This window comes from Dendrobates tinctorius, unplaced genomic scaffold (assembly GCF_039654945.1).
Source record: "Dendrobates tinctorius isolate UK_male_01 unplaced genomic scaffold, ASM3965494v1 ptg000124l, whole genome shotgun sequence".
Classification (NCBI taxonomy): domain Eukaryota; kingdom Metazoa; phylum Chordata; class Amphibia; order Anura; family Dendrobatidae; genus Dendrobates; species Dendrobates tinctorius.
In genome coordinates this window covers 2,689,321-2,715,041 of record NW_027361792.1, presented here as the reverse complement: position 1 = coordinate 2,715,041, position 25,721 = coordinate 2,689,321, and the positions used below count along the sequence as shown (strand labels likewise).

Below are 25,721 nucleotides of genomic sequence, written 5' to 3'. Positions count from 1 at the left end.
CGGGGGTCTCCTCCCGGTGCAGGCCGGGGGTCTCCTCACGGTTCAGGCCGGGGGTCTCCTCCCGGTTCAGGCCGGGGGTCTCCTCCCGGTTCAGGCCGGGGGTCTCCTCCCGGTACAGGCCGGGGGTCTCCTCCCGGTTCAGGCCGGGGGTCTCCTCCCGGTTCAGGCCGGGGGTCTCCTCCCGGTACAGGCCGGGGGTCTCCTCCTGGTGCACCGTACAGGCCGGGGGTCTCCTCCCGGTGCAGGCCGGGGGTCTCCTCCCGGTGCAGGCCGGGGGTCTCCTCACGGTACAGGCCGGGGGTCTCCTCCCGGTGCAGGCCTGGGGTCTCCTCCCGGTGCAGGCCGGGGGTCTCCTCACGGTACAGGCCGGGGGTCTCCTCCCGGTACAGGCCGGGGGTCTCCTCCCGGTACAGGCCGGGGGTCTCCTCACGGTACAGGCCGGGGGTCTCCTCACGGTACAGGCCGGGGGTCTCCTCACGGTGCAGGCCGGGGGTCTCCTCACGGTGCAGGCCGGGGGTCTCCTCCCGGTGCAGGCCGGGGGTCTCCTCACGGTACAGGACGGATCGGCCCCGTCACCTGTGTTGTGTTCCCTGACACACGGCAGACATGTGATCACAGCACGCCCCGCCCCCTCCGTCACTACCCGTTCAATCAGAGCGCGGCTGGGTGTGGGGGCGTGGCCGGGGTCCCGTGTCGGAGCTGCAGGAGTCGGAGGTTGTGTCTCCCGTCAGACAGTGAGCTGCTGCCCGGGATGGAGGCCGCCGGTCCCGCCGTCAGCTCCGTGCACTGGTTCCGGAAGGGGCTGCGGCTGCACGATAACCCGGCGCTGGTGGCCGCGCTGCGGGGGGCGCGCTGTGTGCGCTGCGTCTACACCCTGGACCCCTGGTTCGCGGCGTCCTCCTCCTGCGGGATCAACAGATGGAGGTGAGACCCGGGGAGAGGCGGCTCATAGGGGGAGACAGAAACCGGGGAGTGGCGGTATAATAGGGTTGGCGTGGTGCTGCGAGCTGGCGGTTGGCGTGGTGCTGGGAGCTGGCGGTTGGCGTGGTGCTGCGAGCTGGCGGTTGGCGTGGTGCTGCGAGCTGGCGGTTGGCGTGGTGCTGCGAGCTGGCGGTTGGCGTGGTGCTGCGAGCTGGCGGTTGGCGTGGTGCTGCGAGCTGGCGGTTGGCGTGGTGCTGCGAGCTGGCGGTTGGCGTGGTGCTGGGAGCTGGCGGTTGGCGTGGTGCTGCGAGCTGGCGGTTGGCGTGGTGCTGCGAGCTGGCGGTTGGCGTGGTGCTGCGAGCTGGCGGTTGGCGTGGTGCTGCGAGCTGGCGGTTGGCGTGGTGCTGGGAGCTGGCGGTTGGCGTGGTGCTGGCGGTTGGCGTGGTGCTGGGAGCTGGCGGTTGGCGTGGTGCTGGGAGCTGGCGGTTGGCGTGGTGCTGCGAGCTGGCGGTTGGCGTGGTGCTGCGAGCTGGCGGTTGGCGTGGTGCTGGGAGCTGGCGGTTGGCGTGGTGCTGGGAGCTGGCGGTTGGCGTGGTGCTGGGAGCTGGCGGTTGGCGTGGTGCTGGCAGTTGGCGTGGTGCTGGGAGCTGGCGGTTGGCGTGGTGCTGGGAGCTGGCGGTTGGCGTGGTGCTGCGAGCTGGCGGTTGGCGTGGTGCTGGCGGTTGGCGTGGTGCTGGGAGCTGGCGGTTGGCGTGGTGCTGGGAGCTGGCGGTTGGCGTGGTGCTGGCGGTTGGCGTGGTGCTGCGAGCTGGCGGTTGGCGTGGTGCTGGGAGCTGGCAGTTGGCGTGGTGCTGGGAGCTGGCGGTTGGCGTGGTGCTGGGAGCTGGCGGTTGGCGTGGTGTTGGTGGTTGGCGTGGTGCTGGGAGCTGGCGGTTGGCGTGGTGCTGGCGGTTGGCGTGGTGCTGCGAGCTGGCGGTTGGCGTGGTGTTGGGAGCTGGCGGTTGGCGTGGTGCTGGGAGCTGGCGGTTGGCGTGGTGTTGGTGGTTGGCGTGGTGTTGGTGGTTGGCGTGGTGCTGGCGGTTGGCGTGGTGCTGGCGGTTGGCGTGGTGCTGGCGGTTGGCGTGGTGCTGCGAGCTGGCGGTTGGCGTGGTGCTGCGAGCTGGCAGTTGGCGTGGTGCTGCGAGCTGGCGGTTGGCGTGGTGCTGCGAGCTGGCGTGGTGTTGCGAGCTGGCGGTTGGCGTGGTGTTGGGAGCTGGCGTGGTGCTGCGAGCTGGCGGTTGGCGTGGTGTTGGGAGCTGGCGTGGTGTTGGGAGCTGGCGGTTGGCGTGATGCTGCGAGCTGGCGGTTGGCGTGGTGCTGCGAGCTGGCGGTTGGCGTGGTGCTGGCGGTTGGCCGTGACGTTTGCATTGATCTTTGTTCTGCTTTCCGCCACTCACTGAGGGTGGCTCCTACCCGCTGGCATCAGTCCAGAGGAGCAGAGGTTGGCATCTAATGGCTGTGGGTTCAGTGATTGGCACCATAGGATGACGGCACGCCCATGATGGCATGAATGTCTGGTGCCGTGTGCGGGTAGTCGGCGTTCACAGTGCCAGTGATCTCTATGGAGGAGATGATGGGGGTTGTGTGACCGGCGGGGAGGTGAGTGCCGGACGTCCATGTGTTGTCCTGTAGCTGTGAGTGACGGCCGCACACTGACACTGCGAGTCTGTAGCTGTGGATGTAGCAGAGCCGACCTGTCAGACACCGCACAGCTGTGGACAGGGGTCTCCGCTTCTAGGCTGTGTCCGCAGTGATCGTATTCACTGACAACAAGCAGAGATTCTTAGAAACTGTGAAACAGAAATGCAATGTGTATTAGACATACATGGAGACAGGACCCCTATTCTCATGGTCACTGGGACCCCCAGGATTCCAAATGCATTGTCCTAGACCCCCATAGATGATTGATGTAGTGACGGTGACCGTCGCCCTTTCAAACATTGCAGCTCTTGCAATCCATGGGGGTCCACAAGTCAAGGTGCCCCCTACTCTGGTGGGTCCGGCTGCTGACACCCCATGAATGCTGGGGGTGGTAGCACAGGCTTATTGTTCTGTAACCTGTCCGCCCCACCCGGGGTGTAGTCCCAATGTGGGACCTGTGTGGGCGGTGGATCGGTCGGTGTCTGGCAGACGGCGGAGGTTTTACTCTGCGCCATTACTTTAAATATAACTTTGATAGCAAGCAGAGATATCGCCTAGAAGTGGAGGCATGAGACTGTTCTGCGCGCTCTGAGGACGGGGTCTCGGCTTCTGGATGTCACATCGGAATGTTTACATTCAGTGACAGCAAGCAGAATTTGCACCTTGTAACGAGGGGGATGCGGCAGAGACTGAATTGCCTGCGGTTCTGCAGTGATTTTTCATGATGAGTAAAGGCGCGACTCCCTGCGGTTGTACTGTAACATGTTCCGTTCACTGACATAAAGCTTGAGAGCCCCCTGTATTAGTAGGAGCAGCCCCCCATCCCACAAGAGATTGGGCATATCGACACCCAACATGCCCCATCTTTCATCATCCTGCACTGAGTGGGCCTGAATGCTCCCATATTCATTACCTGGACGCCTAGTCCTGCCATTAGTCAGTTCCCTGTAGCCATCCTACGTGCACTCCTAAGTCCCTATGACAACACTTCTTGTCCTGCATTCTGACATAAGTCTGCACCTTCTGCGTTCTCGGGGTCGGGCAGAGCTGTAGACAATGGGTGGGACGGTGGTGCTAGTTTTACGTAATAATCGGGCTTCTTAGGTAGTTTGGCGCTCAGTATGGACAGGATTGTGCCCTTGTAAATTTGGCGCCATGACCGTGCCTAGTGTGGTTGTCGCTGTGCTGTTCTCCTTTAAGGCGCTCTTGCAGTGGTAGAAGTTTCCGTCGTCTTCTCTCACGGCCGTTGTGTAATCCGGATTAATTATATGCTGAACGCTGTAATCCACATACCTGCCGGACCCCCGGAGGATCCCCCCCGCTGTGATCGTCACCTCGGCTTCCATAGGAGCAGATCTTGTGACACTGGAGACCTCTTTAGGGAACACGGGGATGACATATCGAGTCCTATTACTCGAGTATCCGCCTCCTTACTGACTGTCTCCTTGTAGTTCGTTTGCCTGTCAGTCTTTACTGCAGCTCTGGCATTCTGTTCATGAAGCAGGTGGCTCTGGATGATCAGAGCTGTCACCATGCAGCATACGTCGGAGCCTTCTATTACCATTCTTGCGCCCTCCTCCTCCTTACATGCCCCTCTCAGGTGAGGAGGGTGTCTTGTATAACATCATGTCCTGGAAGTCACCTTTCCGGAGCGTAGGATGGGGGCTGCACATCGTCTGCCCCTCTCACCTCACGGCGACTTATGGATTCTATAACAGGTATAGCAGAGCTGAATTTGCTACGTGTGTTTTACATGGGACTGCTGGTAAATCTACAGACTTATCTGAGCTCGTAGAGTAATTACAGGGGGCAAATAGCAGATTCGGCTCTGTTACATCTGTGCGATCCGGCTCTGTAGCCCCTTCACCTCCGCTGTCACGCTGGCATCATTGGGGCATGAAGCAGCCGCTCTCCGGGGGGCGTTTGACCTGTTTTCTCTGCCGTGCTGATTTCCTGTAGCGGGCACGTTACATGTCAGTGTGCGGTGCTGACTGTGCCCGCCTCGCCATCACGTTTATCGCCCTGCGAGATGGAGCTGTAAGGACGTACACTGGCAGTGCCTGGGCGCTATGGGCCTTATGTTGGCAAGGCTTGGCACACTGTAAGCCATTTGGTGCTATATGGGCAGAGTATGGCAGTACAGCGACAATAGACGGCACACTGATCTGGGCCATGAGAAGCACACAGTGGGCAATGACACTACCTGGGCACCGCATACTATATGGAAGCCCTGGGCCCTCCGTGGCCACTGCGTGAGTCATCTGTGGAACATATGGATCTCTGTGGGCGATAGTTCTCAGGTGCTATATGGAGCTGTGTTGACATATTTGGGCGCTGTGTGGATCTCTGGGCATTATTTGGCCGCTGTGTGGATCTCTGGGCATTATTTGGGTGCTGTGTGGCTCTCTGGGCATTATTTGGGCGCTGTGTGGCTCTCTGGGCATTATTTGGGCGCTGTGTGGCTCTCTGGGCATTATTTGGGTGCTGTGTGGATCTCTGGGCATTATTTGGGTGCTGTGTGGCTTTCTGGGCATTATTTGGGTGCTGTGTGGATCTCTGGGCATTATTTGGGCGCTGTGTGGATGCTCTGGGCATTATTTGGGCGCTGTGTGGATCTCTGGGCATTATTTGGGCGCTGTGTGGATGCTCTGGGCATTATTTGGCCGCTGTGTGGATGCTCTGGGCATTATTTGGCCGCTGTGTGGATGCTCTGGGCATTATTTGGCCGCTGTGTGGATGCTCTGGGCATTATTTGGCCGCTGTGTGGATGCTCTGGGCATTATTTGGCCGCTGTGTGGATGCTCTGGGCATTATTTGGCCGCTGTGTGGATGCTCTGGGCATTATTTGGCCGCTGTGTGGATGCTCTGGGCATTATTTGGCCGCTGTGTGGATGCTCTGGGCATTATTTGGCCGCTGTGTGGATGCTCTGGGCATTATTTGGCCGCTGTGTGGATGCTCTGGGCATTATTTGGCCGCTGTGTGGATGCTCTGGGCATTATTTGGCCGCTGTGTGGATGCTCTGGGCATTATTTGGCCGCTGTGTGGATGCTCTGGGCATTATTTGGCCGCTGTGTGGATGCTCTGGGCATTATTTGGCCGCTGTGTGGATGCTCTGGGCATTATTTGGCCGCTGTGTGGATGCTCTGGGCATTATTTGGCCGCTGTGTGGATGCTCTGGGCATTATTTGGCCGCTGTGTGGATGCTCTGGGCATTATTTGGCCGCTGTGTGGATGCTCTGGGCATTATTTGGCCGCTGTGTGGATGCTCTGGGCATTATTTGGCCGCTGTGTGGATGCTCTGGGCATTATTTGGCCGCTGTGTGGATGCTCTGGGCATTATTTGGCCGCTGTGTGGATGCTCTGGGCATTATTTGGCCGCTGTGTGGATGCTCTGGGCATTATTTGGCCGCTGTGTGGATGCTCTGGGCACTATTTGGCCGCTGTGTGGATGCTCTGGGCACTATTTGGCCGCTGTGTGGATGCTCTGGGCACTATTTGGCCGCTGTGTGGATGCTCTGGGCACTATTTGGCCGCTGTGTGGATGCTCTGGGCATTATTTGGGTGCTGTGTGGATGCTCTGGGCATTATTTGGCCGCTGTGTGGAGCTCTGGGCATTATTTGGCCGCTGTGTGGATGCTCTCGGCATTATTTGGCCGCTGTGTGGATGCTCTCGGCATTATTTGGCCGCTGTGTGGATGCTCTCGGCATTATTTGGCCGCTGTGTGGATCTCTGCGGACGATGTGTTGCACCCTATAAATCCTGATTGCTTCTTGTCTCTTCCAGGTTTTTGCTTCAGTCCTTAGAAGATCTGGACTCCAGTCTGAGAAAGTTGGGTTCTCGCCTGTTCGTGGTGCGGGGGCAGCCGGCCGACGTCTTCCCCAGATTATTTAAGGTGAGTTACCGGCATCTATCTTCAGCGCTGCGGATACTGGACGGGCGTCAGATGGACGTCGCCTGCACTGCGCCTCTTATCCCCGATGTGGACTCATAAGTAGAAGGCGCTGATTTCCGAGCTCCATCTTTTTTGTGATGCGTTGGGGTCTAAGGTTTGGGGTCCCATCGCCCTTTAATTCACACTTTTTGTTCCTCCCCCATCTGTTGACTTCACCGTCTCCTCATTAAACACTGCGGTGTAGTGAGGGGTTTCTGCGCGGCCGGATCTCGCGGTATGCCACGTCGGAGCAGGGCGCTCTGCAGGGACGGCGCTGATCCTCTCCGCTGTGCTGCTTATAGCAGCGTCTACCCCCCGACTCCTTAGATGCTAAAATTAGAAGCCGCCAACGCCGGCACAAAGTCTTCTCACTATTCCAGCTCGGAGGAAGCGCATCTCGACTCCGGGGGCATCTCAGCTTCACAACATCTTCAACCAGGGAATATTACTAATGAGGGTCCGACCCTGCAGTTTTACTCTGTGATCGCCGATCTCACTAATCATTAGCAATGTGTCCAGGGTTAGTAAAACAAGGCTGCTGCCTTCCAAAACCAGCGCCACCCCTACTTACAGGTTGTGTCTGATATTGCAGCTCAGCCCCATTCATTCCAGTGGATCTGTAATGCCTGACACATCCTGTAGCCAGGAGGGGCACTGGTTCTGGAAGAAAGCAGCCACGTCAGGCTGTGCTAGAGGAGTTTAGAAGTTCTGTAACTTTTTAAAAAGTTTCCCCCCTCCCCTGACTCTTGTCTTTGTCTTGTTCGTACAGATGTCGGGTTTGTAACTGATTACCTGCACTGATACATGGCAACAAACCCTCAGCAGTGATGTAGTTCTCTAATCAGTCTGAAACTGGATCTTGTTTTTGTCTTTGGGTCGCCGGTGCCTCCTGTGTACGGGGGCGGATCCAGCCGCGACGTTCTGCGTCCGTTCGCTACTGGGGGGGACGGCGCTGAGGTAAACGTGACCGCGGGTCGTCACGAGTCTTGTCCCCGAGCTCAGAGGGGCCGCAGATCCGGAGCCGCCAGTCTTTGTCCTGTGTTCTGCACGACTTCCCCTGATAATTGTCGTCTGGGGAGTGCGGCGGCGGTGACCTCGCAGCTCGTCTGGTAGGAGAGATTTCTAGGCCACACTAGGGAGCGAGAGGTGAATTGCTCTCCAAGCAATATTAACCACATAAGAGGTACGCACATGGGTGTGACGGGTGTATGGGGGCAGATGAGGAGCGGTGTGTGCTGGAGCTTCAATACGATCGATCAATGATTAGCTCGGAGAAAAGGATTTTACGGTGAGTACACAAAAATCCCTATTTTTTTCCCTCCATACTTTTCTCCAAAAATTGACAAATGCGCAGGTTTTCAACCTCCTACGAGAATGAATGGAAAGAGATGAGCAGTCACCTGTCCATTCCTGACAGTGGGGGACTGATGGGACCCCCCATACTTGCAAATTTCAGTGGTTGCACCCCCATCAATTGCATTGCAGCTGCGCAGCACTCCATTAATTTCTGTGATCGTTCCAAAAATCAGCGAGCTCCCTTAGGAACAACCCCTGACCCATAACGTGTACTATTGCTCTCCAGGTAGCTTTTAGATATGAGACCTGACCCCATGATGTCATTTTATGTTTATGTTGAGATGTCAATCTTTCTAGTTGACTGTCATGATTGAGGCTGATTTTTCAGTGTGCTCATCCAGCGCTGCAGTGTAAAGCATGAGGGAGGAAAACGGCACTTGGATGTCTGACTGCTGCCGTCGAGGAGTGTGTGACGTCTTCTCTTGTGTCGGCAGGAATGGAGCGTGAACAGACTGACCTTCGAGTACGACTCGGAGCCGTTTGGAAAGGAGCGTGATGCCGCCATTATGAAGTTGGCTAAGGAAGCCGGAGTGGAGGTGATCGTGGAGAAGTCGCATACTCTGTACGACCTGGACAAGTAAGGCACGGGGCTTCACTGCCCAATTCATATCTAGGAAAGCCGGGTGACAACCGGTGTGGCCACCATTACACCGGTAAACTCATCGGCTCGTCCTCCAACATTATTAATGGGCAGATTGACCAGGAGCCGAAAAAAAGCGGAGTGGCCTCCCCTGACTGGAGCGTATCACGGGACAGAGGGGGGAGGCTCCTGCTGCAGCCAGACAGCCACACTGTTGATTTAAAGGGGATCATCACAAATGAAAGAAAATATTTAAATAAAATAGCCCAAAAATAAGAAAAAAAATGTAAAAAATATCCCATAGTATAAAAAAAAAAATAAATAAATTAAGAAGAAAAAATTATATATCATTGCACATACAGTTAAGAATAAAGAGTGCAAAAAAATAAAAATGCCTTTTAGACGTGTCATTCAGGTGTATCACGGTCGGGTCATGAAATGGTTAAGGTGAGCGGTGAGAATGAGATCGGCACGGTCGGCCGCCATCCTGGCTTTCGCTCCCCGTAGACTTTGCTCGGCACGTACCAGGTCGGGATTCTTTCCGCGCACATCATCCAGATGAGGGTAACGCCGCCACCTAGTGGGCGCTCTGTCGGCTTTGCAGTCACGTAGCTCGGCATGTGCTCAGCGAGGAGCGGTGTCCGTGCTCCGGCTCCACCCCGCACGTGCCAGGGAGTCAAGCAACTGCGATAGCCGTATTTGCAATGTGTGACAACAGCAGAGAGTACAGGACGTCTGTGGGCGGCATGAGATCTCCTTCCCCCGGCCGGACGGCAGTAGGGGTCTCCCATAGTGTTACATCATTCATTGCTACCTCTGTATAAAGGGGTCTGGATCATCCCAGGGAGGAGACCAGATCTGGTCCTATAGGGATGGGGGTATTATATGGGAGCTCCTGCATATCTGGGGGGGCACAGCCTCTCCACTGGACCACCCTGCCAGGACCTAACATGTACACACATTGCTATAAAGGGTTAATATGTGCGGTGTAGCCCTGGGCCGAGGCCGTGGTTGCATTTTCTAGGCCGCAGTGGTCACATTTATGGATCCATCATCGGAGGCCAAACCTGCGCGATCACTGCCCCTTTAGTAGTAAGCATCTCGGACCCCCGGCCTCGGTCAGCAGGTTTGGTAATGCAGGTTCCACCAGACCAGGAGCTGTACTTCTCCATTTTAGGGGTGTTGTCGGGGAAGACCCCCCCCGACACTTACATTTCTGAGGTCTGTTAGGACAGGTTAGCAAACAAACACAGACATATATCAAGAACATTCAATAAAACTACTACGGGGGGTCCCTTATGGATGAATCAGTACTGAGCATGTGCGACCACTGCTCCAGTCACTCTGTATGGTCGCACGTGCTCAGTACTGCTCCATTAGAGAAGTGAATTGAGAGGGGGAGATACATGCTCCCATAGAAGTGAATGGAGCAGTCCCACCGCTTCACCCATATGATACCATAGGCCCCACTTGTCTCCACTTTTATGAGACTCGTAGATTATAAGGGGCTGGACCACCAAACACGTCGGCCCCCAGCGATCGCACCTATGATATTGTGTACGTAGATGATAAATCTGGTTTTTGTCTGACTTTTCACCATTGAAACCATCAACAAGTAGAAGCGTAGATGGAGCAGAGCTGCGTTGGTTAATGCCGTGTGTGCTGTGGTGTCCGCCCGGTCCTGTACAGGGGATCTGATGTCTTGGGTTTTTTTTGCAGAATAATCGAGCTGAACGGTAACAGCCCCCCGCTCACCTACAAGAGGTTCCAGGCCATCGTCAGCCGCATGGAGCTCCCTCGCAGACCCGTCCCGACCATCACCAGACAACAGATGGAGCCATGCCGGGGGGAGATCAAGAGCTCGCATGATGAGACCTACGGGGTGCCGTCGCTGGAGGAGCTCGGTGAGTCAGTCCTCGCTCTACACGTACTACAACCCCCAGCATGCGCTGGCAGGTCTGCCTTCGGACCAGCACTTCTGGCTCTGTTTATATACGTCACTTATCCCAATGACTGACGATTTAGGGTTTTACCGGAGATTTTGCTCCATTGCAGTGAAAATTTTCAGTCCATTCCACAACATAAATTGAGATCCAGCGGATTTAATTCTGCTCAGATTTATTTTTCCATAGCGTATGGGATGAGCTTTCTTAACCCTTTAGTGACAGAACCAATTTTAACCTTCCGGACGAGGCCAAATTTTAGAAATCTGACCCGTGTCACTTTGTGTTAATAACTCTGGAGCTTCAGCGATTCTTTGTTTTTTTGTGACACATTGTACTTTGTTAGTGGCAAATTTAGCTCGATTATGTTTTGCGTTTATTTGGGAAAATTATCAGTATTTTGGTGAAAAATTAGCAATTTTCAAACGTTTAATCCTTTATTTCCTTAGATCAGTCAGTAGAAAACTATTAATAAATTATATTTCTACTTTACATCTGCATCATTTTTTAAGCCTCGTTTTATTAGGATGTTACAAGGGCTAAGTTTAGCAGCAATTTTCTGATCCCCCCCCAAGTAGTTTACAAAATCTGTTTCCTTAGGGACCTATTCAGATCTAAATGGACTTTGAGGGGCCGATATAATGGAAACTCCCCAAAATTGACACTATTTTGAATGGTGCACCCCTCAAATACTTCAAAACTACCCTGCAGGTGCTACACAGGAAGTAGAATGAAAGATAAAGTGTAATTTTTTACTCTAAAATGTTGCTTTAGCCCCAAATTTTTCACTTCTGCGAAAGGTAGCACAAAAAAAGGACCCCACATTTTGTTACCCACTTTCTTCTGAGCGTGGCTATACCCACCCATAGTCAAAAAAGTTCTGTTTGTACACTCGGCCGGGCTCGGAGGGGAATAAGCAACATTTGGTATTTGGAATATAAATTTGCCTTTAATAGATTGCAGACACCGTGTGTCATTTGCGGGGAGCCCCTGAGCTGCGAAAACAGCAGAAACCCCCACAAGTGACCTCAAACTTGAGAATAAACCCATCAAGGAATTCATCTAGGGGGTGCTGAGTTGTTGAACCCATAGGTTCTTCACTGAACTTTTTAAAATGTGCATGTGAAAACGAAAATTAAGGGGTTTTTTTTTTTTTGGTAAAATGTAGATTTAGCACCAAATTCATAATTTTTCAGCGTGGATAATAAGAAAAAAAAAGAGACCCCTTAATTTGTTGTGTAATTTCTTCCAAACAAGATGTTTCCCCCCGGCCAGGGTCGGAAAGGGAAGAGAGCGATTTGATTTTTGGAGTGTACATTTGTCTGGAATAGATGGCAGATTCCATGCCGTGTTTGTCAGAGCCCCTGATGTGCCAAAGCAGCAGAAGTCCCCAAAAAAGTGACCCTAGTTTGGAAGCTAGACCCCTCAAGGACTTGATTTAGGTGTATACTAAGCATTTTTAGCTTACAGGTGATTCCCAAAACTTATACTGTTTCAGCACCAATTGTATAATTTCCACTTGGGGCAATAAGAGAACATAGTCCCAGTAATTTGTTATGCAATTTTTTTGTGGAGCGTGGCAGGACCCCATATGTGGTTGTACACTGTTTGGGAAGGAGCACTACTCTGTATTTAGAACGCGGATTCTGTGTGTATAGAGTGTGGACTCCATTATCCGAGCCCCTGAGGGACCAGAGCAGCAGAACCACACCCCCCCCCAGGTGACCCCCATATTAGAAACTTCACTGCTTAACGATCTCATCTAGCAGTGTAGTGAATTCTACTCTAAGCACCTCGGGGTTTCCGTGTAAATCCAACAAAAATGCTTTTCAGACTTGAACACACAACAGAACCACTCATAATAATGAGGCAGTGTCACTTTGGACTTCTTTTGGTGTCTACTCTGGTGGTCTGCATCTTTTTAGTCGTTCGCAGAACGGTGCTGAACCACACTTGTGAGCTAAAAAAGACTCCTAAAATGAAGGGACACAGCCGGAACCAAGACCAAACAGAGTCCAAAGTGTCTCCATCTGCCTCTTTATAGTGAGTGATCCTCTGAGGAGTTTTTTCTACATTACATTTTTGGGGATTTACACGGAAACCATGGTGTAAGCGCTCAGCAGAGAGTGCAGGATAAATGTGAGGAAACGGAAACCATGGTGTAAGCGCTCAGCGGAGAGTGCAGGATAAATGTTAGGGGTGGAATGAACATATATAGAAAGCATTGCAAGAATAGCTGTTTTTTTGCCTTTTTTTGAGAAGACAGGGATTTCAGGGCTATAAATATCATAATTTACAGAGAAGACTCCACAATATGAATATCATACTAAAGATTAAAGAAGTCAATAAATCTGCAAAAAAAATTCCAATAAAAAATATTACCGTACATTTTATTAACAGTTACGAACAATCTGTAAGGAATATTTTTCCCATGTGTTAAATGAGGCTCAAGGGTGGAGCTCAACAAGAGGGAGACAACAAATAGATAACGTGACTGTTTTATAGAGATCGGGTTGCGCCGATACCAATTATGTGTACATTTCCATTTTTTATTTATTTTTGATTTAACTCTTCTTTTAGTGGTGAAATTGTTTTTGGGGATTTGTGTGTGTTTTTTTAAATCTTTCTACATATGCCACCACTTAGATACCGCTGTTGCTATTGCAGGATTTGCACCCACGGGGGTGGAGGGTGCACTTATTCCTGTTATTAATAATGCCCATTAACGGTCGCCTTTTTACTACATATTGGCAGTCATTAAGGGGTTAAACAACCATTTTGCCGCCACAGTCACAGGTGATGGATTTTCCTCTGGCAAAGTCAGGTGGAAAAAAAAAATAAAAAAAATCCACAGCGCATCTACTAAGTGTGAACGCCGCCAAAGTTTGTGACAAGGCGAGAGGCCAGAGCCATTAAGCATAGCGCAGTATAGTCTGTACAGTGATAGGGGGCGCTATCCAGCTCATTTACACCCTTTATGTACTTTTACATCAGGCTTCCCAAGCGAGAAGCAAGGAGCTGCAGTGTGGCCAGGAGGAGAGACCGAGGCACTGGCGCGTCTGGACCGTCACTTGGAGCGGAAGGTAAGACATATGGGGGGAGTAGCATCGGGTTGTGCCTAAGTCCAGTTTTCACTGATGCGCTCTTTGCCTCTCATTAGGCCTTAGTCTGTTTTATTTTATTTTTCAGGCATGGGTAGCAAGTTACGAGCGTCCACGAATGAACGCCAACTCCCTGTTGGCAAGTTCCACTGGTCTCAGTCCTTACCTGCGGTTCGGCTGTTTGTCCTGCCGCCTCTTCTACTACAGATTGAAGGAGTTGTACCAAAAGGTGAGGTGCAGGATTTCTGTGTAGGCTTCAGTAGAGATGAGCGAATGTGTTCGGAATTTGGCCCCGAATCTGATTTTGACACATTCGGGCCATATTAGAACACTAATCGGGCCGAATGCTTGTCTTATGATCGGTTCCGAACATATTCGGTAACTTCCAGTCCCATTGACTCTAATGACGTTCGGCTGTGTTCGACGAATATTGCAAAAACAATATTCGATTCCAATCGTATTCGGAACCAAATCCGATCAAATTCGCTCATTTCTAGTTTTCAGATCTCGCATGTGATGATGATTTCTGTGCAGGTGTCACATCTCGCATGTTATGATGATTTCTGTGCAGGTGTCACATCTCGCATGTGATGATGATTTCTGTGCAGGCGTCACATCTCGCATGTGATGATGATTTCTGTGCAGGCGTCACATCTCACATGTCATAATGATTTCTGTGTAGGCTTCACATCTCACATTTGATGATTTCTGTGCAGGCTTCACATCTCACATGTGATGATGATCTCTGTGCAGGCTTCACATCTCACATTTGATGATTTCTGTACAAGCGTCACATCTTGCATGTGGTGATGATGATGATTTCTGTGCAGGCTTCACATCTCACAGGTGATGATGATGATTTCTGTGCAGGTGTCACATCTCGCATGTGATGATGATTTCTGTGCTGGTGTCACATCTCGCATGTGATGATGATGATTTCTGTGCAGGCGTCCCATCTCGCATGTGATGATGATGATTTCTGTGCAGGCGTCCCATCTCACGTGATGATGATGATGATTTCTGTGCAGGCTTCACATCTCGCATGTGATGATGATGATTTCTGTGCAGGCGTCCCATCTCACGTGATGATGATGATGATTTCTGTGCAGGCTTCACATCTCGCATGTGATGATGATTTCTGTGCAGGCGTCACATCTCGCATGTGATGATGATTTCTGTGCAGGCGTCCCATCTCACGTGATGATGATGATGATTTCTGTGCAGGCTTCACATCTCGCATGTGATAATGATTTCTGTGCAGGCTTCACATCTCACATTTGATGATTTCTGTGCAGGCTTCACATCTCACATGTGATGATGATCTCTGTGCAGGCTTCACATCTCACATTTGATGATTTCTGTACAAGCGTCACATCTTGCATATGATAATGGTGATGATGATTTCTGTGCAGGCTTCACATCTTGCATGTGGTGATGATGATGATTTCTGTGCAGGCTTCACATCTCACAGGTGATGATGATGATTTCTGTGCAGGTGTCACATCTCGCATATGATGATGATTTCTGTGCTGGTGTCACATCTCGCATGTGATGATGATGATTTCTGTGCAGGCGTCACATCTCGCATATGATGATGATGATGATTTCTGTGCAGGCGTCACATCTCGCATGTGATGATTTCTGTGCAGGCGTCACATCTCGCATGTGATGATTTCTGTGCAGGCGTCACATCTCGCATGTGATGATTTCTGTGCAGGCGTCACATCTCGCATGTGATGATGATGATTTCTGTGCAGGCTTCACATCTCGCATGTGATGATTTCTGTGCAGGCTTCACATCTCGCATGTGATGATGATGATTTCTATGCAGGCTTCACATCTTGCATGTGATGATGATTTCTGTGCAGGCGTCACATCTCGCATGTGATGATGATTTCTTTCATTACCCCCATTAGGTGAAAAAGAACAGTCCACCCCCGCTGTCCCTGTATGGGCAGCTCCTCTGGAGGGAGTTCTTCTACACAGCAGCCACCAATAACCCCAAATTTGACCAAATGGAAGGGAATCCGATCTGTGTGCAAATTCCCTGGGACAGGAACCCTGAGGCCCTTGCCAAGTGGGCAGAAGGGAAGACTGGTTTCCCGTGGATTGATGCCATCATGACGCAGCTGAGACTGGAAGGTTGGATCCATCATCTAGCCAGGCACGCCGTTGCATGCTTCCTGACACGCGGGGATCTCTGGAACAGCTGGGAATGTGGAGTGAAGGTGAGAATCCATGGTCTGAAGGTCTGACCGCAGCAGTAATAACTCTGCATCATTTCTGATAATTCATGGCAGTGCCTGTTATGTATGTTACTTTCTGGTATCGCAGAATTCCGCTGTAAAGTTCAGTGCGGCTGCTTTGTAATCCCAGAAACAATCTATATCTTTAGGAGGCACTGCTTCTCTACAACCATTGTAAATTGCAATTTGCATGGCATCTACATGGTTAGACAGAGAGGAGGGCTCCATTTGTCCCTCCATCGGTCCTTTTTCTGGGTGCTGAACAAGGCAGACACTGTGGTGTTTTAGGGAAAACTCATAAGGCTGCCTAGATGCCCGAGAAGCTTCTCCCCAGCCTATGACTGACAGGTATCTCTCTATGTGACCCTGTGGGTCTATGAGAGCGAGGTGGAGGTAAGACGCCAGGACCTGGCCCCTGGCACTAGTCAGGTCATTCCATATAGTCCCTGGGCGGGTTTTACATGTAAGTTTTCTCTGAAACTCCCCCGCATCGCAGCTTGAAGCATGCACGTCTGCAATGACTGAGCCAGACTCCGACCCGCGCTGCCCATGGTGTGTAAATCGGCTATCGGGTGCACTGGAAATTGTGTAGCAAATGTGAGACCCAATGGCAGATATGTGATAAAACAAGGATCGGGCATGTTTGTTTCCAGTATGTTCTCTCCTCTCTTGTGTCTGGTGTGCACTCGTCCCTTCGTACCCACGCTGACGTGTGTCACTTGGGCCTTCAGTTGTAGGTGTAATCTGTTGTTCTCCCCGTGTCCAGGTGTTTGACGAGCTGCTGCTGGATGCCGACTTCAGCGTGAACTCCGGCAGCTGGATGTGGCTGTCGTGCAGCGCCTTCTTCCAGCAGTTCTTCCATTGTTATTGCCCGGTGGGCTTCGGGAGACGGACAGACCCCAGTGGAGACTACGTCAGGTATGAGGGGTGCAGAAAATTTGGTATTAATGTGCAGAGCAAATGCAAATGATTGGCCTGCAGTATCGAATGCAACCCTGGAGTCAATGTGACTGTGAAAGAGGATGCGGTGCTAGCTGGCAAAGGTTAATTCCCTCCACCCCCTCACCCCCCAATCACGTCCTATTCCACCCCATGGGCCTGTCCTACACATGACCCCTCTGGTCGGGTTAGAGTAGGGGAATAAGCTGCTGACAAACCCTGTGGAAGCAAAAAACATGGAGTATGAACTGTAGCAACCCAGTCCTTCTCTCCCGAGTAGAGATGTCCCAGACGCATAAGATGGTCAGTCCCATCTGAAATATTTTCTGATTCTTTTGCAGACGATATTTGCCGGTGCTGAAGGCTTTCCCGTCCCGTTATATATACGAGCCGTGGAACGCCCCCGAATCTGTGCAGAAAGAAGCCAAGTGCATCATCGGAGTGGATTACCCCAAACCTATGGTGAATCACGCAGAGGCCAGCCGGATGAACATAGAGCGCATGAAACAGACCTACCAGCAGCTGTCCCGCTACCGAGGACTCTGTGAGTACCTGCGCCCTGCCGTCATAGGCAGCCTCTCGAAGACTTTGTATCCTTGTCCATATATGATGGCCGGGTGCAGGGACATCTGCTCTCAATCCTACCTCTGATCCTATGCAAGAAATTGTAACTGCAGCTCAGCCCCATTCCCTTGAGCAAAGAGGAGCTGTAGTGATGAGCGAGTATACTCGTTACTTGAGATTTCCCGAGCATGCTGCCTGCTTTCATACAGGGCAGGTGCCATGTGTGTCGTACAGCCGGCACCTGTCTGTAACAGCAGCCACCGCCTCAAGGTCTGATTGTTGCTGTTTAACCACTTAAAAGGGTTGCATTTTGGACATGTTAAAAAAAAAAAAAAAAAAACATTTCTGTTGTCTTTTAGGCATTCTTGCCTCGGTCCCATCCTGTGCAGAAGATCTCAGTGGCCCCATAAGTGACCCCACTGCTCCTCATCACATGGAGAAAGGTGAGAGCGCTCGAGTACACCATTGTCTACTATGAGTGCGCGGAGGTGCCTGCGCCATGCCTACGTGCGGGTGCGGTCCGGGTTTCCAGTGCTGGGTGCGAATGTCGGCAGCTGGAAGGAAGAGAACAGAACATTGAAGTAATGGCGACGCCGGGGTGACGCATTGCACATGCGTTCCTTTTTGGAAAATTTTGCCCCTTCTTGTATAACTAACGTACTCTGTGTAATACAGCAGCCGCCAATGTAAAAAAAATAGTCTAGACGCTCAACGAATTACCTGATCCGGCTGGCGGGAATCACATTTATCCAAAAATGTCAACAGCAGCTTAGCGCCTTGGACACGGTGTCCGCTCATGTGCTCCTAACACAATTACGTGGCCACATTCATATTTAATGTCTAGAATACATGGGAAGCCGAGGCTTTAATCTCACAGACTCTCCGACCAACTCTGACTGTGAAACCTTTACAGGATAATGATACCTTTTTAGGGGCTTATTTTTCTATCTTTAGCTAAAAATTATTTTTCTAATGGGATTTTATTAAAACTTTTTGTGAGTGTTTGTCTTCTCCATCCTCTATGTACCATGGTGCTTAGCAGGGTGCAGAATAAGTGATAATTTGTGGCCGCTTGTTACTCAGCTGCTCATAAATCTGCTGAGAAGATGGTTCAGGAGAAGAGAGATGAGTGTTAGACCAGGGGACAAGCACATTGACTGGCTGGTTCTGCAGCTGTCTATGTACAGTGATACATAAAGGATGCAGAGGACGAACACGCTGTAACACAGCAGGATTTCATTTTACATTTCTGTCTATTCAAGCTCCAAAACTCTCCCCGTGTGCACCCGACTCCCCCAAAAGGAAGTACACCGTGTCCGTGGAGGGGCCCTGCAAGATGGTGCGGCTGCAGAGCGTTGCCGGAGCGGAGAGAACAGCTAAGGACTTCTGAAGGCGGCTGCGGAGCCGTGCATCCTATTGTAGGTAAGGAGCATGGAGCCATCATCCAGGACCGTATATATAAGTTTCAGACCTAGATAAAGGGGGTCCTGCATCTCTCCGAAGGTATGAGATGCTGCTGACATAGCCGCTTACCAGGTGTCTGCAGATCTCGTGCTCATGTCCTATTAGATTTGGATGCAGACGCGATACCTGGCACGTGGGCAGCATCTTTCACCAGAGAGGCGCCATGTAGTAGATGGCCCCACACCCTATTTGTACATGGATTCTTTCCTAAAAGTCACCGGCAACCCCTGATAACCCCAAAAATGCACACCTATTGACAAAGGAAGGGACTTGCTCTGAATAAGTTGCTGCCTGGTGCCTGGGGTCCGCTCCTCTCTCACAGCAACAAAGAATTTGGCCTATTTGCTCCACCGTTATTGGGAGCAGCCTGGCTGGTAGGAATGATGGAATTTGCAATAATTTATGTATATGCAGGATTAGGCCGCCTTCACCTGTGCCGATCTTGTATGTGGGGGGGGGGGGTTTGCGTCAACTTGATGCAGCCGTTTGGCCACTAGATGGCAGTACATGGAAGAGTGATTGCCGTGGTGGGAGTCTGACTGCCCCCATGTGGCAGCCTGCAGAATACAGCAGTGCATGCTCCTCCTTACTTAGAAGCCAATGTTCCTGATATTGTGAGCACAGATGCATTTGTAAATGGGGCCGCACCATTGTAAGGTGGTGATCTGCAGCGCTGCAGCTGTTGGGAAGCTACAAGCCTCTGGGGCTGTCGGGGGATGCTGGGAGTTGTGGTTTCCTAACAGCTGGAGTATAGACCACTGCTATAAGAGGATTGGGGCTCATTTGTCCCCACTCTTTATATAAACAGAAGTTCAGTGTGACCCCCATTGCCATCTCCGCCTTTCTTGGCTGGTGACCACCCAGTGGGTATGGGGTATTGGCCAACTTAAGCTGCATGCTCAGACTGTATGAGAATTAACTGGTCCAGAAAAATCCAATCCACCCTCCCTGGAAAAAAAAAGTGCATCTCTACACCAACGGCAGTCCCTCTGCACAGCCGAGCCGGTGCCAGGCCGCGAGCGGAGAGGAACTGATGGGTGATTTGAGTTGTACCAGCTCAGCAGAAGCGACGCCAACGAGTGACATTAATGGGAGTTGCAGACTGGTTGTTGCATCCTTTGGACACTAGATGGCAGCATTGCAGCTATCTGGCGACCACTGGAAATACTTATTTTTTTTTTTCCTAAACTGGTTTTGTGACTGAAAGAAAACGTCACCTTCCCTCCCCCATCAGACGGCGACGATCCACAACATCCTTCCCACCGCTTCGGCAAACGCCGTCCATGGGGGACCCCCTGCAATAACGGACTCTGGTGTGCCGTGGAGATGAGTGTCGCACTACTTACCACTGCAGATTTATTTTATTTTTTTTTTGGGGGGGGGGGGGCGGCATGTTGTGGAGATTGGTGTGTCACGTCCACAGCGGCTATCCTGGAAACGGGGCCCCGCCGTGTACCGTATACAATAGAGGTGGCCTTATGTGCGCTGTCGGGGGAGCTGCATGTGCCAGCCTATAAGTCCAATGTCTGATTAACCCCTTAATAATGTCCCTGTGTCTCTCCTCGCAGTGCATGCTTCATAGTACAGAAGGTGGACGCTCGTAGCCTATCCCGCCTTCTACTCCAGGACTGAATGTTGGAGCTGGCGAATATGTAGGACGATGATTTCCAGCCCTACGGACAGAACCCCAATGGGTGTAGGAGCTTTTCCTGCCCGCTCAGCTATATCGGCCCGTAAGGACACTCGTATGACGAATGCGATGGTAGCACACACACAGCAGACTCCTCATCACACCCGAATCTGAGCGACTGAGCCCCAGCTCTGAAGATTAGAATGGTCATCCAATTAACAAAAAAAAAGTAAATGTTCCAGTATGACGCCACCTGGTGTTCGGAGGTAACAGTAATGCGCGCGTGTCCCCACTGATGAGCTACATACTGGTGGATGCACATGCTCAGTCACTCTCCTCGCAGTCGGGTGTTTACTGCAGCCAATAGGAAGCGTTTTCTGCAAGAAGCACGGCAGCATGAGAAGACTCATTCTACAAGGGAAGTAAGAAGGATCTGCACTGTCAGCTGCCACAGGGGGAAGGAGACTGATTCTGTCCAGAGCAGCAGCATCACCAAGATGATAGAATCTGTAAACTTAATGCTTTAGAAATGATTTGTATTAAAATGATTGATGGGATAGCGCTGTCAATCCTTATCATGCTTCGGACTGAAGGGAGGATTAAAGGGATAGTCAGCACACACATTATATAGGTAGATATAATACGATGAGCCATACGTAATGACTTCAGAGCATGCATTTCTACCTAATATTGCCACTAGGTGACGCCGTCCTCTGTAGAATATTTAGCGTACAGTTTGGCTTCTTCCAGGCAAGTTAGAAAAGATGTAGGATGATTGGTATTGGGGTACGTGCAAAACCTGGGGTCCCCCACAAATACAGAACTGTAAAACCCCTGGAATTCAGTATGAATCGGGACTTTTCTGGATTGTCAGATGGTCTTAGAAAAACTCTGTAACAACTACTGCGCTCTGTATAATGAGGGTGGCCTGGTGGGGGTATGTAGTAGATAGGATGCTGATATTCATGAAGTCTGCTCGTCCGGCGATCATGCAGTTCGGGGGTCCTTCTTTCAAATCGCCATATTGTTAAGTCAGTGGTGGTCTGTGTACAAAAACGTCCATCAGTGGGTGCCAGCTCTAATTCGGAGGCCCACAGTCAAAGATCACTTATCTAACCCCCGCGGATGCTGCGATCTATAGCATCTGTGGCATCTAAGCATTTCTGGGAGCAGTGATTTTCTTTGATGAAATTTGCGATTTTACTGATCAAACGTCATAAAACCACTCTCTGGTATTGACGTAAAACCCAACAACTACTAGAATAAAGGTCTTTGTTCTAAGCAATAATCTTAAAACTAAAAGAAAATTGAAAAAAAAAAATAAAGCTTTAATCTGTTCTATACGCCCCAAGATTCGTAAAATACGACTCACCGTCCCAAAACATAAGCCTTTGTAAATATGGCTCTCAGAGAGCAGGAAAAATGGAGCTGAATCCTTATGGGGTTAAATTAAATGGCTTTCCTGAAGCAGCGAAGAATGACGCACGCAAGAAAGAACAAAAAAAAGAGCAGCGTCGCCCCTCCGTCCTGCACTGCTCCTTAGTGTGTCTGCCTACATGCTGGGAGCTGTAGTTCTGCAACAGCCAGAGCCATGATGGAAGTAACCTACTGTATATATATAATGATGAAACGTCTTCAGAGACTCCTCCGAGGCCTCTTGTCCCGACAGAGGAGGATCATATTGTAACTTGTGATCGACCGGGGCCGTGTACATTCTCCTCTATGTAAATATGATGCAGTTTATATATAAATGTATAATAAATTGTCCACTATCATGTCCGGCTTCTTACTGAGCATCTGTTGGGTGGAGGGTCCCACCTCTAAGACCCCACACTGCCGCATTTTGCCTTTTCTCCGAAAAATTACTCAAAAGTGTAGACGCAACAACTATCCTGAGTTGTCAGTGTCGACGCCGGCGAAGTTGTGGTGTCCTGTGTCAAAAAGAGGTGGAGTTTCTGTAAGCGGGGGCGGGTCTCTTGTCACTACAGGAAGCGCGGGCGGGTCTTTTGCCGCTTTAGAAGAAATGGGGGCGGGTCTTTGGCGCTCTGCAGGAAGTGGGGGCGGGTCTTTGGCGCTCTGCAGGAAGTGGGGGCAGGTCTTTAGCGCTCTGCAGGAAGTGGGGGCGGGTCTTTGGCGCTCTGCAGGAAGTGGGGGCGGGTCTTTGGCGTTCTGCAGGAAGTGGGGGCGGGTATTTGTCGCTCTGCAGGAAGTGGGGCGGGTCTTTTGTCTTTAAAAAGCTTAAAGACAAAAATAAAGAGCATTTTTTTTTGTAATTTATTTTGCAAAAAATTAATGACCAACGTTTGACATTTTGAAGAATTTGGGCAAAAAATACATCACTGAAGACCACGAGACAAAAAAAAGTGACTTAAAAATGAAAATGAATCAGGCCATCCAATGTCTTTGGCTTTTTGCGTGGCCCCATTTTCCACTTGATCGTATTAATCTCCGCAGGATTGTCGGCCATGTGCATAGTTTGCCACGGAGGGGGGGGCAGATTTCTTCATTATCCCACTTACCCACCTTTCGATGTCTCTGGTTCAGTCGCGATACCAGACCCTCCACCTGTGCACAAGACTTATGTGAGCTCATTTTCCTTTCCTAAATCCAGACTACACCTTTGGCCGGGGTCACACGTGCAAGTGCAGCGCGAGCCTCTCTCCTCAATACCCGGCACTGCCACCTGCGGTTCGGACAGGAGCGTTCAGCTGCATAGAAAGACATGCAGGCGTACACTCCGATCCCTAGTGCCGGGTATTGAGGCGAGACTCTCGCAAGTGTGACCCTGGCCTGTAGGAAAGAATCTCTCAACAGACCACCCAGAATAAAAGCACGGCAGAACTAGGTTTTCAAACAATCCTGATAAAACCTGAAGCAGATTCTGGGATTTCTCTCAATGTTTGTGTCATCCTGCTAAATAGGTAAAATTGCAATGTGGCTGTAAAAATGAGAAACTGCTAATTACCGTAGGAGGGATTTTTAAATCCTTAGTTTATTGCTTATTACCTAGGTTACTGACCTCCTCTTCATGTTATCAGAGGGAGCTGGTCTCCTGGGCAACCAGCACATGCTTGCAAGGATACTTTGAATCTGTTCAGAATGCTGAATTGCTGCAGTCCCCCTGCTCTACTGTGATGCTGCAGAAGCAAACCTGCCTGACCAGTGCAGCTACCATACTGCCTGGCCTGAACTGTCAATCAGGACTGCACTGCACCGCCGGCAAGCAGGAGGCAGGGAAATGATGGGGCACTTCTGGAAATAGGATCTTGATAGGCCACCTTTAAAGGGTCTAGTTGAAGGTTTGCAAGAAATATGCAGGCATGAAATAAGTAATTTTTATAATCTGGTGGGTGCCTTGACTCCCCCCACCATAGAGATTGAGAGCAAATGTTTGATATTAAAATGCCTGATTGATTGTTGCCACAGGACATAAGACGCTGCCAGAGAAATTTTGCAGCAGCTTATTTCTGTCCCAAGGCATAAAACATGCACGCTCAGCCGATGTGTGTGTATTGGGGAATTAGAAGTATTATTGCGGATTGATTGGTATTTAATGTTTATGGACAATTTACAGTAAAGGGTGTTCTACATGGATTAGGACAGAAGTGGGGAACAGCCACAGAGATGACAGAAGAGAGGAACAGTCACAGGGATGACTGAAGTGGGGAACAGCCACAGAGATGACTGAAGAAGTGGGGAACAGCCACAGGGATGACTGAAGAAGTGGGGAACAGACCCAGAGATGACTGAAGAAGTGGGGAACAGCCACAGAGATGACTGAAGAAGTGGGGAACAGCCACAGGGATGACTGAAGAAGTGGGGAACAGCCACAGGGATGACTGAAGAAGTGGGGAACAGCCGCAGAGATGACTGAAGAAGTGGGGAACAGTCGCAGAGATGACTGAAGTGGGGAACAGCCACAGAGATGACAATAAGTTTGGAACAGTCAAAGAGTTGAAAGAAGTGGGAACAGTCACAGCTGACAGAATAGTGGGGAACAGACCCAGAGATGACTGAAGTGGGGAACAGTCACAGAGATGACTGAAGAAGTGGGGAACAGTCGCAGATGACTGAAGAAGTGGGGAACAGCCACAGAGATGACTGAAGAGGAGGAACAGTCACAGATTACAGAAGTGGGGAACAGTCACAGAGATGACAGAAGAAGTGGGGAACAGTCACAGAGATGACAGAAGAAGTGGGGAACAGTCACAGAGATGACTGAAATGGGGAACAGCCATAGAGATGACTGAAGAAGTGGGGAACAGTCGCAGAGATGACTGAAGAAGTGGGGAACAACCATAGAGATGACTGAAGAAGTGGGGAACAGCCATAGAGATGACTGAAGAAGTGGGGAACAGCCATAGAGATGACTGAAGAAGTGGGGAACAGCCATAGAGATGACTGAAGAAGTGGGGAACAGCCATAGAGATGACTGAAGAAGTGAGGAACAGTCACAGAGATGACTGAAGAAGTGAGGAACAGTCACAGGGATGACTGAAGAAGTGGGGAACAGACACAGATGACTGAAGAAGTGGGGAACAGACACAGATGACTGAAGAAGTGGGGAACAGGCACAGAGATGACTGAAGAAGTGGGGAACAGGCACAGAGATGACTGAAGAAGTGGGGAACAGTCACAGATGACTGAAGAAGAGAGGAACAGTCACAGAGATGACAGAAGAAGTGGGGAACAGCCACAGAGATGATTGAAGAAGTGGGGAACAGTCACAGATGACTGAAGAAGAGAGGAACAGTCACAGAGATGACTGAAGAAGTGGGGAAGAGCCACAGAGATGACTGAAGAAGAGAGGAACAGTCACAGAGATGACAGAAGTGGGGAACAGCCACAGAGATGATTGAAGAAGTGGGGAACAGCCAGAGATGACTGAAGAAGAGGAACAGTCACAGATTACAGAAGTGGGGAACAGTCACAGATTACAGAAGTGGGGAACAGTCACAGAGATGACAGAAGAAGTGGGGAACAGTCACAGATATGACAGAAGAAGTGGGGAACAGCCATAGAGATGACTGAAGAAGTGAGGAACAGCCATAGAGATGACTGAAGAAGTGGGAAACAGCCATAGAGATGACTGAAGAAGTGGGAAACAGCCATAGAGATGACTGAAGAAGTGGGAAACAGCCATAGAGATGACTGAAGAAGTGGGAAACAGCCATAGAGATGACTGAAGAAGTGGGAAACAGCCATAGAGATGACTGAAGAAGTGGGAAACAGCCATAGAGATGACTGAAGAAGAGGAACAGTCACAGATTACAGATGTGGGGAACAGTCACAGATTACAGATGTGGGGAACAATCACAGAGATGACTGAAATGGGGAACAGCCATAGAGATGACTGAAGAAGTG

The 25,721-nt window shown here is 50.8% G+C and overlaps 1 protein-coding gene across 1 annotated transcript; it reads left to right on the top strand.

The window, feature by feature from the left end:
- Nucleotides 1–640: 640 nt before the first annotated feature.
- Nucleotides 641–22,132, top strand: CRY2 (cryptochrome circadian regulator 2). Its single transcript, XM_073541708.1, has 12 exons — nt 641–924; nt 6,387–6,495; nt 8,325–8,467; nt 10,190–10,374; nt 13,408–13,496; nt 13,603–13,743; nt 15,431–15,742; nt 16,527–16,678; nt 17,041–17,243; nt 17,623–17,706; nt 18,526–18,685; nt 20,296–22,132. Exons 1-11 carry the CDS (start codon nt 752–754, stop codon nt 18,651–18,653), a joined length of 1,719 nt encoding a protein of 572 aa, XP_073397809.1. The 5' UTR covers nt 641–751; the 3' UTR covers nt 18,654–18,685; nt 20,296–22,132.
- Nucleotides 22,133–25,721: the final 3,589 nt, after the last annotated feature.